Source organism: Haemorhous mexicanus, chromosome 1 (genome assembly GCF_027477595.1).
Source record: "Haemorhous mexicanus isolate bHaeMex1 chromosome 1, bHaeMex1.pri, whole genome shotgun sequence".
Lineage (NCBI taxonomy): Eukaryota > Metazoa > Chordata > Aves > Passeriformes > Fringillidae > Haemorhous > Haemorhous mexicanus.
The window spans coordinates 71,676,100-71,694,393 of NC_082341.1; the positions used below are offsets into that span (position 1 = coordinate 71,676,100).

At 48.4% G+C, this 18,294-nt stretch overlaps 2 protein-coding genes across 7 annotated transcripts in view; one reads left to right on the forward strand and one right to left on the reverse strand.

The window, feature by feature from the left end:
• The window catches only part of FOXC1 (forkhead box C1), a 37,199-nt gene that overhangs the window by 2,745 nt on the left and 16,160 nt on the right, over positions 1-18,294 (forward strand). The window contains exons 2-4 of one of the 6 annotated variants that reach the window (XM_059853590.1): positions 631-2,038; positions 2,248-2,863; positions 9,016-9,216. The exons of 1 other annotated variant lie outside the window; for it this stretch is intronic. The gene's annotated coding sequence lies outside the window, so the exon portion shown is untranslated. Of the gene's footprint in view, positions 1-630; positions 2,039-2,247; positions 3,884-8,914; positions 9,217-18,294 lie in introns of those variants that run through there. 4 more of the 6 variants (XM_059853626.1, XM_059853617.1, XM_059853581.1 and 1 more) reach the window with 4 other exon arrangements.
• GMDS (GDP-mannose 4,6-dehydratase) overlaps positions 10,449-18,294 on the reverse strand; it is a 409,191-nt gene continuing 401,345 nt past the window's right edge. The window contains exons 10-11 of the mRNA XM_059853649.1: positions 11,840-11,908; positions 10,449-11,421 (exon numbers count right to left, since the gene is read on the reverse strand). Coding sequence (XP_059709632.1) covers positions 11,359-11,421; positions 11,840-11,908 — 132 coding nt within the window. The 3' untranslated portion in view covers positions 10,449-11,358. The remainder of the gene's footprint in view (positions 11,422-11,839; positions 11,909-18,294) is intronic.

Here is an 18,294-nt window from a genome sequence, read left to right on the forward strand (position 1 = left end):
AACTCCGAGGTAGAAGTGCATGCACTAGGTTCCAGACCATATGTAACTGTATATGTCGAGCTATCGATCGCTCTGTGTGTGTTTCAAATGTATTTATATCTAGGATTTACATATGTACCTATATTTAAAGAAGGATTACGTATTTATTTATAGTTTCATATACGTATTGCATATTTTTCTAAACTCCAGTGTATAGCAGATGCCAAATAATCTGTAGTACGTGTACTCTTAAATAGAATGCCAGAATATAAATTACTGCTTCTTAGAAGTGATAGCAAAGCGTGCAATCACATCTGTGAAGCCGCTTCTGTAACACATTAAGTACTATTTTATTTCGGGTGGGGAAGAGTAGTTGTGTTAAATTGTACTTGTACAATCTACCCTTACACCTTTACAACTCTGCATTACTCCCGTCCTTCAGGGACTTCACCGGTCTGTGTCTCAATTGCTCGGATAGGTTATTTTTAAAATATTTTTTGTGGGCGAATTTTTCTTATGTAGTTGCTTGGGTGCTGTTTTGGCTTGGTTTTTCGTTCTTTCTTTTTTCTTTTTTTTTTTTTTTTTTTTTTTTTTTTCCCTCTCCTTACCTCCCTCAGTTTTCTTCAAATCAGAAAAAATATATATTATCAGGGTAGCAAATGAGTGCTGCACAGACTGGCATCTGGTCATATCAAGAATCCTACCTTCTGGACAATTTACTATTAAGGACCTACGGTCAATGGGGATCACCTTCCCCTTTTGTAAGTAACCACCAAAATGCAATAAATCCATTAACTTAAAAGAACCGGCCTTGTCAGTCAGACTTGGAAATAAGTTTATTTGATTACAGATATTTAAGGCCTAAAATCTGCTTTCAAGATAATACAGTTTCCTATCAGAATCTCTTATCTAAAGGCAACACTTAGCAGTAATTGCTGCTGCATTGTTAAGGGTTACGCTGTAAATAAATACAAAGGTATTTGCAGTTCAACCTTATTACCTCGCTTTTGAGCTGTGCTTCCTTCCAAAGCGATAGTCTAATGTTTAGAAAACACCTCCAGCAGATGGAATGAACTGGGGGGAGTGTGTCATCTCAGAACGCGTTGGCTTAGAATACGTTTATTCAAGTATGGCATAGTCTTTGCTTTTTCGTGCTAGTACCTCTACAAAGATTACCAGGCGCCTTATTTACATTTATTTGTTTGCTAAGTTGGGTAAGAGAACCGTAAACGCTCCATCGCTCAGTTGTGGTTAAGCTGATGAGGGGGACGAGCAAAGTTGAGCTCCTTCGCTCCGGGGACATATTTTAATTTCTGCTCCCCGTTTTTCCCCAGTAAAGGGAAATAAAATGTTACCTATTCTCGGTCGGGCTCACTTTCTGCTCACCATCGTCCCTCTCCAAGTACCGAGCAGGGAGCAGCTGAACTGGCGGCTCCCGCCCACCGCCGCCTCCTTAGGAGCGGGACTGCCGGGCCAGAAGCACGACGGGGCTTTCACTGCCTTACGCCCCCACTACCCCTCCCTGGAGAGGGGACCCTCGGTGGTGCAGCTCCCTCTGCCTTGGCAGATGGGTTTGCCAGCGGGGTGGCTGCATAATAAGACCATTCCTGCCCCCCGTCATGTATTAAAAATAAAATTTAAAGAAGGCAGAGGGTAGAGGCGATTGAGTCTGCTATTTGCTTGTTATTTTTGTTGCGATCAGGCGCCGGCTTTCCTGTAGTTTGGGTTTTCTCAGCGGTCCGCAGCGGTAGGGTGTTCGCGGCGAAAACAAATAGGGGGGAACGCAGTTGTCAGCCCGGCTTGTTTAATTACCCGTTGCATTATCAGTGGTGCTGCTCGGCCGGGGAAGCTGGGGGGGCCGTGCGTAGCTTGAACAAGTGCCGTGTGTAATTACTGCTAATGCTCGGGGCGGTGCGCGGCCCTCTGCAGCGGGGCGGCCGCGCAACTTGCGCTACCCGTGGCCCTGGCTGCGAAAGGGCGGGCGGTGTGGGCTCTGCGGGCCGGGAGGGCGGCCCGCAGTCAGGGAGGGGGCAAAGGGAAACTTCCCTCTCTGTCGCAGGTAGGTCGTGTCGGGATCTTCTGCCCCCGGAGGGGGATCCCTTTCCTGAAGTGACGTGCGTGGTGGCGGCGGAGGTCACCTCCTGCTTCTCACTGCGAAGGGCTGGCTCACCTCAAACGCGTGCTTCGTATTGAGTTTTAAAAAGACTGTTTAAATTATATAATTATCACAATCATAATCATAATCTTTTTTTCTCCCCCTCCCCACAGAAATTGATCACAACGAAAATAAGATTAGCAGTGCTGGCTGTCCCCGCGGTAGGCAGTGGAAAGTGCGGGCTTGGCCTCGGGAGGCAGCCCGCTGGGCGCGCAGTCCGGTACCGTGGGTCCCTGTGCGACATTGCACCGACGGGGATCGGCATCTCTGGGCTCTGCCGGGCCGGAGCCTTCGTCATGAGGCATTGCGGCTGCTGCTGGGATGGGGAAAGGCCGAGCGGACTCCCTAGAAACTTTCCCGGGCTTGGGCAGTGCAACTGGGAAGCACGGAGCGGGGCCTCGGCCCGCGGGCCACCATGATCTGCGGGCGGTGGGGCCCGGCGTGGGGCACGAACCCTTGTTCTCCTCTTGTGCTTCCCTCCTCTTGCGCACAGGAGTCAAACCCGAGCGTCCCTTCTGACCTGTGATTGTCTCCCAGCAGAACTGGGCCTGCCCCGAACGCCAAAAGAGATGCAGCGCGACCTTGCGCAGAGGTGGGCACGGGACGTGCGCCCGGGCAGCAGCTGAGAGGTGTCCCCCTAAGGTCTCGACAATCTGTGGTGGCAGCCCCTACAGCAAACGGGGACACTTGGCCCCAGCCATGCCTGCGGAGAGGTCATTTAGGCGCCAGGTTAGCACGGCGCTTTGTGTTTTTTTTTTTTTATCTCAAACTGATTTTTTATTTTTCCAAACTGTTGCTTTGCTTTTCGTCTATAAAAAAAAAAAAAACTCAAACAAAACAACTTTTTTTTTTTTTTTTTAAATAGATTTGAGGAACCATTCCATTTACGTGGTGGTTCTGGTGGTTTCTCACTTGTACTCGCTCATCTGTCACTTAAACTGTGGAAAACGTAGAGAGGAGGAATATTCTCCTTTCTAAGTTTCCTCCTTGGAATTTCTTCTTAAAGTAATTACAGTTCCTATTATGTTCTGCAAAGGTCATAATCAAAAATAGCAGAGAAATGCATGCAAATAGTCGAGATAGCATGGATTAAAACCCCTTCCCTACCACCACAGGCCAGATGGGGAGCATGATGGGGCTGTTTTGTGGATGGAGACATTTAAGGGAGGGGTTCCAAATCGGCGTTTTATGATATCTGGGGCCCTTTCTGATAGCCAAGAAGTTCGGGAGAGGCGTTTCGAAGTTAGCTATTTTAATAGACGGGTTCAACTTCGTAACACTGTTGGTAACTCTGGGGCTGCAGCGTTTTGACCGGTTGCCTGTACGCTGCTCTCACCTCCCCAAAAGTACGCCGCTGGAGCAGGATGAGCTTAGCGTTTCGGCCTGTCCTCTTGGTTTGGAGACTTGGTTTGGACGTTTCGGGCGGGTCGCGCTCGGCGCACGCGAAAGTTGGTGCGGGTTTTGCGGGCTGTGCGGGTTTTGCGGGTTGTGCGGGAGTCAGCGCGGCGATGCCGCTGAGCGGAAAGGAGCGGTGGCGCACGGTCGGGGGCTGCGCGCCTGCCCGCGCCCACGTACAGATGAGCGTGAGGTAAGAGTGTGCAGTCTTTATTGCGTCGTTTGATTGCGTAGGCAAAAGCGTGTAGCACCGAGGCGCGCACATGGCTCCACTGCACAGCGCAGGAGAGCTGCGGTGCGGCCCCTGGAAGCGCTCCCCCGTCCACTTCCCGAAATAAACCATTTCAACAGCAACGGGTAATCGAACATTAGCTTTCAATTAATTTCACTCGTAAAGTAATTTAAACTCCTTCGTGTACTCAGTCCATTTTCCTCCCCCGTCTCCTTGTGCTGAGACCGGGCGTGTTGGCTAAATTCACTCGCACTTTGAGATGAGTTGATCTTTTGATTTGGTTTTTTGGGATTTTTTTTTTTTTTGGGGGGGGGGGTGTTGGGGTCGTTTATGTTTTGTGGATTTTGATGGGGTTTTTTAGGCTAGGAGGGAGATGAGGAGGTGGTGGGCGCTGTCAGGGCGTCCAAGGCTGAGCTGGAGCTGCGCGGGGGCACAGGTAGCGGCGCAGCCGGGGTAGCACGGAGGGCGAGCTCAGGTTTGCTCGGTGAGCTGCGCAAGAGGCTGGTGAGCCTGGGGTGGCTGTGCTGTAAGGGAACGGCTCGGAGCTACCCAGGGACGTGCACAGGTTTCGGTCCGGTATTTCGGTCACAAGCTCACGGGCTGGGAGGGCACCAGTCATCATTCCTGTATAAGTTTCTCCCCCCACCTTTTTTTTTCCCTTTTCCCTTTTGCCTCGCCTCCCCGGCGTCTTGTCTGCTGTGAATCCGCCCCAAAGGTGGTGCGGTGCCGCGGTGAGCGTAGCCCTCCTGGCTTAATTACGCTGGGGCTCATAAAGCCATTCGCTTCTTTCCAAAGTAATAAACAAACGTCGCGTTAGGTCAAGATTGATGGTGTCCATGCAATAAAAACGGGCCAGGTCAGGAAGGAATAAAATTCAATCAGAGCTCGCGGAATCATTTTTCAGGGGACAGAAAGACAGAAAAGGAGACGGGGGTCAAGGGAGACGATGTCGCCATTCACAACACACCAGCCGGGAGGGAGGAGGGCGAGGGTTAACGAGCGATTGTTTTTTATCAAGCGGAGCCTAATTGAACGAAACAATAGCCGCATGAAGGGGGGTGGAGGGGGATAGGGCCGGCTCCTTACCCGGTAGTTGCGGGGCCGGGCGGCAGCCCCGTACCCTGGTGGAGGCACCGGGGAGCCCTCGCGGCACTGCTGCGCCCCCCATTCCCCCTTAATATTATACACACGCACCTGGGGCAGCGGGAAAGCCTTGTCCTAGGCCGGGGCTGGCAGTGCAGGTAGCGTTAGCGAACCATCTGGGGGACCACACTGGGAGGATCCCTCATTTCCTAACGAGGAGTCCTAACAGGCCTACTTGGACGGCCGGAGAAGTAAGCCCCAGAACTCCCGAGGGTAACTCCGGCTGGTCCGGCAGGAGCGGGAGCCCTCCGTGCCATTCGGAACTAATTCCTTGAGTGTAGTTCGGTGCTAAGGCTGCTGGTGCCCAGCAATTTGGCAAGGGGCTGCGAGGTGGTGTTCGCCGGACCCCCGACAGCCGGGGGGTGCCGGGCTCGGAGGAACAGGCCCGTCGGAGAGTCGCGGTGTTCAGGGAAGAGACAGCAGCACAGCACCGCGGGGAAGCCCCTGCAGTCCGAGGGACAGTTTTTTGTCCTGGCCTGCTACGCCAGTGTTTTGTGCTGCGCGGGCCTGGGAAGCAGCCGTTCAGCAGGCAGGGTCTTTGGGAGGTGGGGGGGATTTTTCCCTCGTCCTCCCATGCGAACGCATCTGTTGCACACACCTCTGCGACCTTCTAGGCCCGTAGCTTGTGCCTTGCTTAGCATGCGTGTGCCACAAAATAATGGCTGTTAAAAAGCACTGGGAGGGAGAGTGACGGGAAGGCAGCCCGAAGGCGAGGGCTCTCAAGCTCTCCGTCTGAAAGAGAATTGGGTGTTCGGCAATACTTTTTTTTTTTTGCCCCCTAAACAAACACAGCTTGAAACGACTTGGGTGGGCAGAAGGGAACAATTTGTGAGCCAGAGAGCAAGTGAGATGGGCAGGCAGCCGGCCCACAACTTACCTGCTGGAGACTTTCACCTGACCTTTAGGTGTCAGGGGGCTTGGTTGTGCAGTGTATCACCCCACGTTCAGGTCAGATGCTTTAGATTGCGTTCAGCAGAATTAAAACAACAACAGTGAAAACCCCAAACTGGAATCCCCCCTCCTTTCCAGCCCCCATCACCTCTGGGGAGAATCCAGGAAAACCAACACATTTAGAACCATTAACTCTTAAAATAGCTGAATTTCCTCCAGCAGAAAAAAAGGCAAATTATTGCACTCACGAGTTCAGGATATTTATATATTATATGAATCGATGAATAAACAGGTCATATCACTACAACCATCATCCCTCGGAAGGCAAGTGCTCGGATCGGGAAAAAAAAGACATAAACGTTTTTCCCAAAACGTTCCTGGAATTTATTTACTTGCCAGAACATTTAAGCTGCCGAGTTTAATTTCTTCCTTTTTATTTCTCTTTCTTTTCCCCCTTTTTAAAAAATAAATATTTAAAATAAGGAAAAAGAAGAATGTTTTCCATTGAACGATAATGTAAAAGTACTGATAATATCGTTCGTAGCAGAAGAGAATTGTTTAAACAATGTCGGTGCTTGCAAGATTGCGCAGTATAAATACATTCCCAGTGTCGTTTTGATGCGAGTTTCGAGAGAAACTATTTTCTGCATGTGTTCTGTATGCGCATTTCCCCTGTCCGATTGTGTGGAGGCTAAAGCCGTAAGCTGGCGGACGACACGTCGCCCTGCCAGCCCCGCAGCCCCGAGCCGGGCATGCCCGGCTATGCGCGGCTTGGGACGGGGCTCAGGCGCTGGGACGGGGCCGGGCGCTCGCACACACCTCGCCCCTGCCAGCGAGGAACTGCTCGCCGTTTTCCCCAAGCGAGGATTTATGAAAGTGCTGGCGGCCAGCGCTTCTAGCGTCCCCTCTCAAGGATGGGATGGATTTAAAACCGAATAACGAATTGCAGAAAAATTACGACTTTCTCCCGACGCCATTTCCCCCCCAAGCGCTCCGCGAGGGGGGTGGGACGGTGATGGAGTGCGGAATGCACCGGTGCGAGCTCATTAGCAAAGCAAAGGTTGCAATTAGCGTCTGCTGCTGAGAAGCGACCTCTCCCCCTCCCGCCTCTCCTTTAGCCCCCATCACCAAATAATTGCAAAGTATCTGTTGATGTTTTTCTTCCACCCGTCAAAACGTTGGAGCCCTGCCTGCTCCAGGGCTCCGTTCTGGTTTTGTTGTGTCTGGAGACAATGCTCAGCCAGCGAACCATCAGAGGTGAAGGGGGGTCACAAGGGGAGGCAGGAGCGCGGCCCTGCGAGCCGACTGGGGCCTCCCCTTGCTGCCCACCCCTGCAAACCTGCCACCCACAGGCGAGAGGGGCGGCGACCCCCGCCCGGTGCCCCTCTCCCTGCGTTGCTCCGGGGCAGCCCCGAGCACGCCTTCCCGGCCGGGCGAGTAGCGGGAAGAGGATGTGACCCTCATGTCCGCCCGGGGGGAGAAGTGGCTGCTTTATGTGCAAGGCGTTGGGGGGAGGTGGTGGCGGCGGTAGACTCTTCCATTCTTCCAATTAACACCTACATTTTATTTTTCTAAATACCCTTGCAGCACTCGATGCGCCTCCGAGAGCGACCAGAGCCGGCCGCAGAGCCTCTTCCCACCATTCCCCCTAAGCCTGCGTGTTCGTGCCCGAGGAGCGGGGCTGTGCTGCCTTCAGCCCCCGTTTGCTTTTACTCTTCGGGCTTGTCCTCCAAGCTTCGAGGCGTATTTTTAGATGGCGCTGGCGGTTTTGCCCTGCGACCCCGAGGAAAGCCCCGTCGCTTTGTCTCGCCGGCCTTCCGCACCGGGGCCGGGGCGGAGGGCGGCTGGAGGGCCGGCTGTGTCGCCGGCGGGCCCTGAGGCAGCGCCGACCCCCGGCCCTGCCCGCTGGCAGTAGTGGCAAGGGCTTGTGCTCCCGTGGGGCCACCCCACCTCAGGCCCCCGCCGCGCTCCTCGCTGCCTGCAAGCCCACGAGTGGTCGGGGCCCCTGAAAGGCCTCAAGTGAAGGGGAAAAAAAAAGTTTAAAACGGGCTCTCGTGGTACTTTTGCCATTGTCAAGACAGGTTCTGGGGAAGGGCAGCTGCCCGTATGGCGGAGGCGAGGGGCTGAGTTATGGCTAAGAGACGCAGTGCGGCGGCGGCGGCGCTGACAGGCGGCGGGCGCGGGGGAGCGAGCCCGGCCGTCGCTGCTCGTAATTCCTGGCGTTGCCGGGCAGGGAGCCGCAGGCAGGGCCAGGCCGGCCTTCCCCACCGGGCCCCATCCCTGTGCAGCTCGCTGGGCAGCAGCTGGGCTCTCTCTCCTCTCCCTGCCCACCCGAGTCCCCTGTTTCTGACGGGGCGCACTCCCGGGCAGTCTGCACCACCCGACGCTGCCATTGCTATCCTGCTACTCCCCGTAACAGCGGCGCAGGGTGAACTCTCCGCTTCCCACGAAGTAGTGGAACAGGCTGCCCGGGCGGGGACTCCTGGAAGAGTCCGGGGCCCCTATTCCCGGCTCCGGGCAGTGCAGGGTGTCTACAGTCAGGGCTTGACCACCAACCGGCCTTTCCCGGCCGGTGCCACAGCAGTTCCGGGAAAGGTTATACCCACCTTGTTTTTCGCTTTGCTCGGTGTTGCTGCTGCAGATGGTTGGAAGCTTGCTACAGATGCGAGGGACTGTGGGCCTGCTCGGTTATTTACTACTGGAGCTGCTCTTTTCCATTAACGAAGCTGCAGTGTCTTCATATGAGAGCAGAGACGGGCAGAGGGGTAATGTATCTTCCGAACATGCACGCAAAAAACGCTTGACGTGCACACGAAACTGATGTAGAGAACACAAGTCTGTAGCTGGTGTATCAGTTACATATACCATATCATCTGTCTAAGTCGAAGCTTGTTAGTGGTTTGTTTTATTTTGCTTACAAGTTATTATTTATTTCATTTTCAAGACGCGGTCCCATGGTCAAAGAGTGGTATTTTAGAAGCAATTAAGAATCGGGCAGGAAGGTAGTGTTAGGGGAGCCGAAAAGCAGTTCTGACCTTTGCCAAATGGTAAAAAGCAGTGGGGCAGTGTGCATTTTGACCTGTCATGACCAGTACCTTTTTTTTTTTGTCCCTACAAAGGCAGCAGAAGGACACCCAGCACCAGGCCACCGCGAGGGACTGCTTGGTCTAGAATCAGTTTTCACTTTCCCATCTTTTTCCCAATTTGTTCTCCAATATAGACGGAGAAACCAGAGAATGAAAATGCTTCTCTGGAGTCTGCTACGGTGAGAGATGCCAAAGAAAAGACCCTGAAGTCGAAGCTCCCAGTCCTCGGCAGAGACGTGTAAACTAATATTCAGATGTACCAGCAGGCCTTCTAGTGAATCACTGTAAGCGAAAAAGTAGTTTGCTGCCGTAAAAAAATGCCTTGCCATAAAAGCGCTGGAGCACTTTTAAAAATTATTATTCCGTTCGCCACCAAAGACCCGCCACCCGCAGCCTGTGACCGCCGGGCCGAGGCGCTGAGGAGGGCGCAGCCCTCGGTGCGGCAGGGCAGAGGGAGCTCGCCCCCTCCCCTCCGCCACCCGCAGCGGCCCCGGGGCGGGGGGGGCAGCGCTGGGCACGGGAGACCCGCTCGGCCGTGGCAGGGTGTGGGAGGCAGCCGCAGAGCACAGCTGCGGCCGTGGGGCTGCACACGCGTGGGTGCCCAAGGCACAAGGGCGAGCGCATCCTGCAGGGGCTGTGTAGCAGATCCACGCGGGGTGAACGCTGCGGAAGAGCGCAGCTAATGCAAGGACATATACCCACGGGAAGGAGGATTAGTGCTGTTTTACTCTTAAAAAAAAGCGGGGGGGCAGCGGTGGAATCGTACCCATTCGAGGAGAAAAACACCCAAGGAGGTTTTTTATAAATATACCCACGGGTGGTGAGTGGCAATGTGTGTGTGATGCCGTAGGGAGGTACAGGCCTCCGGACTGAGTGTCCGTGACCTGCTCGGCGTTGGTCTGTGCTGGAAGAGCCCCGAGGGTGAGCGCTGGAGAGCCTCATATGCGTGGGGAGATGCTTGGAGGGAGAGCAACAGGGACATCCTTCTGTCTCCGCAGCCCCCTCTCCTCTCCGCCTTAGGGCTCGTACTCTGTGCACCTGTAGGCAGGGTATCAAGGAGCGGCCGGGCTCCCACGTTTCCCTTTCCCCATTCGCGCTTTCGAAGGAACAGCCCCAAAGGAAGCGGCTGCTCCGGTTGCCCGGGCGCGCTCCACTCCGCGCCGTGCATTTCCCGCAAATGCTACCCTTGGAGACCGGCGCACGATGCACCCCCCCGGCTCCCCCTAGGCTGCTCTCGAGCTCCCTCCTGACACCCGCATCATTTCCATAATGGGACCGCTCCCGGGCATAGCTACCCCCCCATCCCACGATTGGCCTCCGTTTAACATGAGGGTCCCCCCTAGACGAAGTTAAAAAGCAGGAGATGCTCTTCAAGCAAGTGTATGTCCTGTGTGTCTCCCTTCCGTGAATCTTACTCTTTGCTCACTTCCACGCATAAAGTTAAAATGATGGGAGTAATTGGTGGGTGGTAGATCCTAAACCAACGGGAAATGTATGGGCTTGACGACCTCTGGATAACCCAGGTACCTTGGCACAAAAAGCAAAAAAATATTTACTCACCTTGAAGTTTCTATTTTTTTAAAGCTTTTTTTATTTATTTTGTTTTTATTTCTTAATCATCTTTTGAAATGGTTCTCGCTCCTGTCTGAGGTTTAATTATAGTAAGCAGGAAGAGGGTGGAAGGAGAATGGTTTGATTCTTGAGGGAGGGGGTCAAAAATCAAAACACCCTAATCTCCCTGGATTGAGAAGGTGCTGGACAAAAAGGCTTTCTGTGACTCATGCACACTCTGAACTGAAGATCTGAAAAACATATACAAGCCCCAGCTTGACTGATTTGAGAGCGATTCCAGCAATTAGGAATTAATTCAGCATGGTCAAAAGGCGATTTCACTGCAAGTTATATCAAGTTATCCAAACTTTTACAGAGTTCAGGTGCTGAGAATGGGCTGCTGGGGTGGAGGTAAGGCTGCAGGAAAGAAAAACAAGGAGTGTTCAGGAAAGGCAGAGAGGGCAAGCTGTGGAGCAAAGTCTGGAGGCATGGTGAGCCCGTGTTTGCACCAAAGGTCTGCTGTTGTGGAGACGGGAGGAGTGGGGGGCAGGAAATGGTTTGTTTCTCAAATGGGATTAAGAACTAAAAATGTACTGGAGGTCCTAGAGAATAGAAAGACAAGTCTCAACTAAAAATGAAATCACTGGGTTTGGCTGATCAATTTTTCAGGTACAGTATGATCCTTCCCTGGTTAGTGGCAGAAGAGAGATTTAGCCCAGGCAGAGCTGACCCTGGGATGATGTGTGGGGCAAGAGGCACTGGGAGGATGTAGAGGGTGGGAGCAGGAATAAAACTGGTCTTTTAGACACAGGCAGGCCAACATTAAAACCATCACAGGGAGGGCCAGCTGCACACCCTGGTGGCTCATGGCTGTGCTGGTCATCTGTGGCATGGGTCCTGTGATGCCTGCTGGGCCCAGCCAGGGCTCAGGCATTGGGATTGTTCCTCATGAGCTCCACGTCAGCATCCACCATCTCCCTCACCAGCTCCTGCAGGAAGGAGAGAGACAGATGAGGTCCCAGTGCAAGGACAAATGGGCAGCATGTCAGGAATGCCCCAGAGCATGACAAGCTCCCCTGGCCCCCACAGCAGAACCAGGAGAGGACTTTGGGGGGTTGTTGGGTCCTCGAACAGCAGAACCAGGAGAGGACTTCGGGGTTTTGTTGGGCCCTCCCACAGCAGCCCTGGCCCAGTCCCTGGCGTGTCAGCGTGCTGCTGTGCCCTGGGATGCCCATCACTGCCAGTGTCTGCTTTCTGCAAAGCAAGGATCCATGCAGAGGCACCCACAACTGGGTTTCTCAGGGTGTCCAGGTCACCCCACACAGAGGTCCCTCCTCCTTTCCGCTCCCTGGGAATTGTTTTCAGAGGACATGAACACCCAGCAGGTACAACAGAATGACCACTCACATCGAACGTGACTCTCGGCTTCCAGTTCAGCTTTTGCCTGGCTTTGGTGCAGTCCCCTTGCAGAAAATCCTGTGGAAAAGAAGAGAGAGGCACTGCAAGGACCGCTACCTTCCCCATCCTGTTGGCCTCCCCATTGCTCCTGCTTCCCTGTGAGCTGAGCGTGGGCCACTATTGGACTCTTCCAAGGACAAATGATTTCTCTTGAAGATGCAATTTTAGTGGAAGTTCATATGCCTATTAAATCAGCAGGAGGCAGCATCCTTTTGCCAGGCTATTTCAGATGGAAAGAATTATTCCTTGTGTGTACACAGAGGGCTTGCACTCCAGCCTTACAGCCATATAAAGGTGAACAATTTATATGGAGTTATGTACATCTTATGTATATGGAGTTTGTTCATCTTAATCATGCTAGTGAATGAGCTGATTCAAATTCTTTCCCCGTTTGTTTAAATAATACAAATCACAGAGCAAAAAAAGCACCTAGTCTCTTTCAAATAAAAACATGATCACAGACAAATGATGCTGAAAGACTGTTGTGGGTATGGGTAACCATATGCAATACCAATAAACATACAGCTTTTGAATGTGTACATATTTTTTTCCCAGAGTATTTTGAGTATCCACACGCAAATGAAAGTCTAAAATGAATAGAAATGAATAAATGAAAAGAAATTGCCTTGAAATCATTACAGAAACCAAGACTTTGGTCATGTTCACCTTACTGTTCAAGTATCCTTAAAAGAGCTACCACACCAAAACAATCCCACAACCCCATTTCTAATTGAACACAAAAACTGACTGTATCTTTCTTTAAAATTGGAAGACAGTATTTAAACAGTTAGCTTTTTCCAAATGTATGTGTTGATTGAATAAAATATATCCATCTCTTCTCACAAGCTGTGTATCTTTGTAGCAATAAATACTAAAATTATATCTGTCTAGGTTTAAAGAAACCCAAACAAACCCAGCTTGGTTACAGAACAGCCAAGCTAAGGCTGAATTCTCCTCTTTCATTTGACTTGATGGTGTTAACACTGCTGGCTTTCCAGAAAAATGCAAGGACTGCTTTTTCTCTCCCTCTTTCACCCTCGGACCAGTGGTGGAGCTAAGGAGCATTTTGTGAATGTAGATTTTTTTTTTTTTTTTTTAACTTGTGATGCTGCATGCTACATTTTTCAGGTGCTCTCTGTTGTCTTATGTGGTTCAAGTCATGCTAACTTCCAAAATCACCTCATCCTCTGCAGTAGGAAATTCTTCATAACTGTGCACAAGAAAGATAGCTTGCTTCCAGGAGCAGAGGAAATCCACCAAAGGAAATATGGCACTGAAGCAGGGGATGTGGAACAAACACGTCTGCCGAGACTTATTCCAGGCAGCAGTTTTACTAGTTCAGTCTTTAGGCTAAAAAGCATTTCATCCTGCCTTCAGAAGAGAGTAAACAGAAGGATCAGAACAAAATGATATGAAAATTTAAAAAATGCCATGATTTCCTTAAATTAGACTAAATGATTTCCTACTGCAGCCCTATAATGGGCTTTTTGAAACTGCAGCAGACATTTGAGGCCAAGTCATGCAAAACTGCATCAACTTGAGGGATCCCCTGGAGGGTCGTGTGAATATGGATTGCAAAATCTGGTTTGAAATGGGAAAGACGCCCATTAACTTTGATAAAATTTGGATCAGACTCTAATGTGCTCATGGAGGTACGTCTTTTATCTGGAGTTCAGTTTAATTTACATACGCGTGTATATATTTGTGTCTGGAAACAAGGAAATCCTTCATAAAATAATAATTTCAGTTTAAAAACAATTGCCTTTTATTCAGCCCTAATTCAAGCCTTTAGCTAAAAGTGAAGTATTTTACTATCACCTTTTATGTAATAAAAGCTATATCATAAAACTTAGATTTTCATTTTTATAAATGCTGTGTAAATAAAACTTTTACATCCACAATCTTTGTATCAAAAACATACTTTGAAACTAATCCTTATCTAAGATACTGGCTTCCCTTTTTAAAGAAAAAATGACTGGGAAGCACGAAATGAATTGCCATGGCTTGCTGTATGTAGCTGCATTCTGCTTTTGAACAGCTTGGGAGCAGTCTTTTAACTGTCTTGGACAAATGCTTTTTCTTAAAACAGATCATCTAAAAAAATACTTTACCTAATTCCAGCCCTTTATTCAAAAACATAAACACTCATCTGCTGAGTAGGCCAAAATAAGGCTGGGGGTAGGCTGCAAATTGGTAAAAGGGAAGTATTTGCGGTGCTAGATTATGCACAGAGATCACACAAACAACTAGTATGTTGAAGCCATCTAGGTATTAAAAACCCTCATGTTTTTCCTTTAAAAATTCACAAGATTTAACAATAATGCAGTAAATGTATTAGGGCATAATCTGTGAGAAAAAAAAAAAAGGGGGAAAATAATGGAAGATTTAATATATATGATAATACAAATTCCCCAGCTGACTTGGGTAAAAAGATTTTTAAGTGGCTCTCCTGAAGAAGTTTGTGTCCTTTTGAGAAACACAAATGAAACCATAATATTAACACCATATTACACCTAAACTCAAGGTTTGATTGTATTCTTGTTAGCCAAAGTTTCAACACTGAGTGGAAATGATGACTGGAACAAAGCTATTCCTGATTAAAGGATTGTATTGCAGTCATGTTTCCTGTATTTTTCTACAAGTAGCTCATAATATGAAAACAATAAGGTAATTATAATAAAATAAGAATATTAAAAAAAATGCTTCTCTTGGAACAAAATGACTGCTTGTTTATATTGTTCAAGTCTTTCACTGAAAGCAGAGATGCATCTGTCAGGCTTCCAAAAGGAAAAAAAATTCCACAAAAAACCCATCTTGTATATTCATCATCAAAGTGTATTAAGTTTTCAAGTTTTTTACCAGGGCATCACTTTCTGTAGCTACAACCAGATCAGAAAGCAAAGAAAGAAGAGATCAGATTCCGTTGGAGAAAACCTGAATTTTTATTTTTTGGGGGTGGGGAGGTGGTTTGGGGAAATGGGGAGTGGTTCTTGAAAAACATCTGCTGCTGAGTATAAACTGCCCCATATCCCTACTCCTGATGGAAAAGCACCTGATGAAATGACACCACTTGAACACCACTTCATGTTTTGTATTCCTGCAGGATTACTTTTTCTGTGCCATTGTGCTTTATATACTGACAGGAAAACAAAGCCCTTTGACTCCCTGAAAACTCTGAGGGTTTAGATACTGAGCTTAGAGTCTATAACCCTGAAAACACTGACTAAGGCCTTCTGTTGTTTTTACAGCACTCAGACCATGAACATAAAATCAAGTCTTTGCTTTTACTTATCCATTTTGTAAGGAACAAGTCCTTCTTTTCCATGCAAGCAGTTAACATAAGTGTCTAGTAATGACAAGTTTTAATGGAACACTAAGAGTCAGAAACAATATCCAGGTAAATATTTAAAGGGAAGGAAGATGGAAAGACAGCAGTCAAATTCCCTGTTGCCACTTAATTTGAGCAAGTAAATTCTCCTACGGCTTTATATGCAGCTCACTGTCATATGACTGCCTCTCAGAGAAGAGAACGAGTTCCTATGATGTGAGTTTTTCTGTTTTACATTTTCTGCAATTGAGGCTGTGCAACTGTGTAGAAAATACCCCATTATTACTAAATTTGCTGTTGTGATTATTCAATTTTGTTGTACAAATGCACACACACAAATGCATACAGAAAAGCAGCAAGAAATTTGTTATGCAATGTGGTAAGGCATTTTTAAATTTGGCTTTTAAACCATGAGACAAAAATGTAAAATATTTTAATGTAAATATCACATTTCCCAAGCTCTTGCTCTGAGTGTCATTGCGACTCCTATTTTGTCTTGAGCAGTGATTGATCTGGTTTCACTGTGCATTGTATCACTGTCTCATTCAATTAACTTTAACTGAAAATTTAAAGCCTCAAGACAATGTAAGAAAAAGGAGATATGTGGCCTGAAAGAAGGCCAAGGCTTCCTTTATTACTACAGCTCAGTTGATTCCCTTTCAAATGTGCCTTCACTGAAGCCAGCACCCAGTGCCAGCTTTTGCTTTCTCTCACACTAGAATAAAACTGAGACCAAGTCCTCAGTAAAACACCTGTGATGGAATTTTGCCCAGCTCTGCTTGCTGAAGCACAGACAAGGCTTTACCTCTAAAAATAAACAAACTTGATCTGAGCACACAACAGTATAACTGCATCGGAAAAGCAGCCAGGCTTACATTCACAATCAGCACCACTGCTTGGAAGATGATTTGTTACATCAGGGCTCCCATAAGCAAAGAGCACTCACCCAGCTTGGTGGAGGCTCTGGCTTGAGTGTTTAGTCTTGCACTTTTCTGCTCAAGATGTTTTTTCAAAAAGGGTTTCAAGAAGAGAGGGGCCAAAGTTTCCTGCAAACTCCACCAGTGTTTTATTTTCCTTATTTTCTCCTTAAAACCATTAACTTTTAGCTTTAACTTTTCCCATTAAAAACAAAACACATAGATACTTGATTAGACTGCAATTTTGTGTTTTCATCATTATCATGGAATGCTAGAATGGTTTGGGTTAGAAGGCATCTTTAAGTTCATATAGTCCAGACTTTCTGCAATGAGCAGGGACATCTTCAACTAGGTCAGTTACTCAGAGCCCCATCCAACCTGATCTCGAAGGTTTCCAGGGATGGGGCATCTTCCACCTCTCTGGGCAGTCTGCTTCAAATGCTTCACTGTTTCACCATTCTCATTATAAAAAGTTTCTGCCTTATATTTTGTCTAAATCTATCCTCTTTAAGTTTAAAACTATTACTCTATTACCCTTTGTCCTATCACAACAGGCCCTACTAAAAATTTATATTACATGTATATACTAAGGTTTATCTTATGAAATAATCTCCCCTTTGTGTACTTCCTGAAACATTTTACATTTACAAACGCTAAACATTTAGCATTTTTTAAAGAGGGTTTAAGTAGCAAATCTCAGTAGTAACACCAGCCCCACAGTACATATGTGCATCTGCTGCAGCTTCTTGCTTGGAGAACAGCCTTGCTGAAGTGTTGCAAACACGTCAGGAGACTGCATGCATTGCTCACTAGGCAATTCTTTCACCATCAACCTTATCCCCCATTCCCTAGTGTTCCGCCACACTTGCCACCAGGTCCAGGGGCATCGTGCTTTAACCCAGATGCAACATGGGAAAACAGTTACTGTGACTTCTTTTGAGCCCTCTGTTAAGAAAAGTAGAAATATCTGACTAAACCAGAGCTGTAAAGCCTGTAAACTTGTGCCTTACTGGTGCAAAATTCAATGCACGGCTCAGCCGAGCTTGGACCAAACCCCAGAAGGAGTCACAGTAATGAGCACTGTGTCTCCTGTGCGCTGCTCTGCCTGTTCTTCTGGGGATCCACGGGACAGAGAACACTGGCTAGGCTTCTCTGCAAAGGGTAGTATTTGTTATAATATCTATAGTAACAGGGATGAAAACCCTGTATAATCATAAAGCAAGAGACTCCTATCTCCATAATAAATGTGAGGAGACTGAAGATAAAACATATTGAGGAGTGAAGCCCAAATCTAACAAGGAGCACAACAAACATCTCCAGGAATTTAAGATGAGCCAAAATGTGTTGTCTCTCAGTTTTCATTTTTTCTTTCCACTGTTCTTAGAAAAGCAAAGTTGTGGAGCAGTTGGGGTACCAAGGGAATAGAAGAATGCCAGTGAATTTGGTTCCTGATCTAAATTTGTTTTAATGCAGCATGAACAGACTGCTTTCCACTCTTGGGTCAGCAGTCTTTTGCAGAAAGACAGTATTGTTCGCAAAGAACCACAGGAAAAGGCAAAAGGCAAAAGCAACCAATAGGCTGAAATTCACATATAACTAAATGCCATTGAAAATAAGAGGCACAATGTTTTTCATCCCTAGCATGTTTTGCTATGCAAACCCCCTCCCTATTCAGAAAGTTTAATCTTTACTAAAACCATGTTGAGGAGGAAGGGAAGGGGAAAGAATGACTTGAGGAAAAGACTGATTCTGCACGGCGCCGAGCCCCAGTACATCCGACGGACCTTGGCAGGCTGCGAGTGCTGGGCATCTTCAGGGTAAGGTCTTATCTCGGGACACCCCCGTACTCCAGCAAAAAGGCACCAACACAAACCACACAGTCAATAAAACCTGAGCACAACCTTGGCTTTTCCGCCAGGAACCAGGGGCGTTAGAACAGCGGCTTTATCTTATCAGTTTGATAATCTTTAATTTGACCGGCTTCCAAAGGGTTAAGGCAAGTGAACTCGGAAAAGCAATAAACATTAGGGCGATAATAACAATAATGGAGCTCCTCTCCCTCCTCCTCGTCCTTTTCCCCTCCCTCCCCTGCGTCTTTTCCACTTCGCTGCTGCCTATCAGCCCCAACCGAAGCCGAAGCCAGACCTCTCTCTCAATGA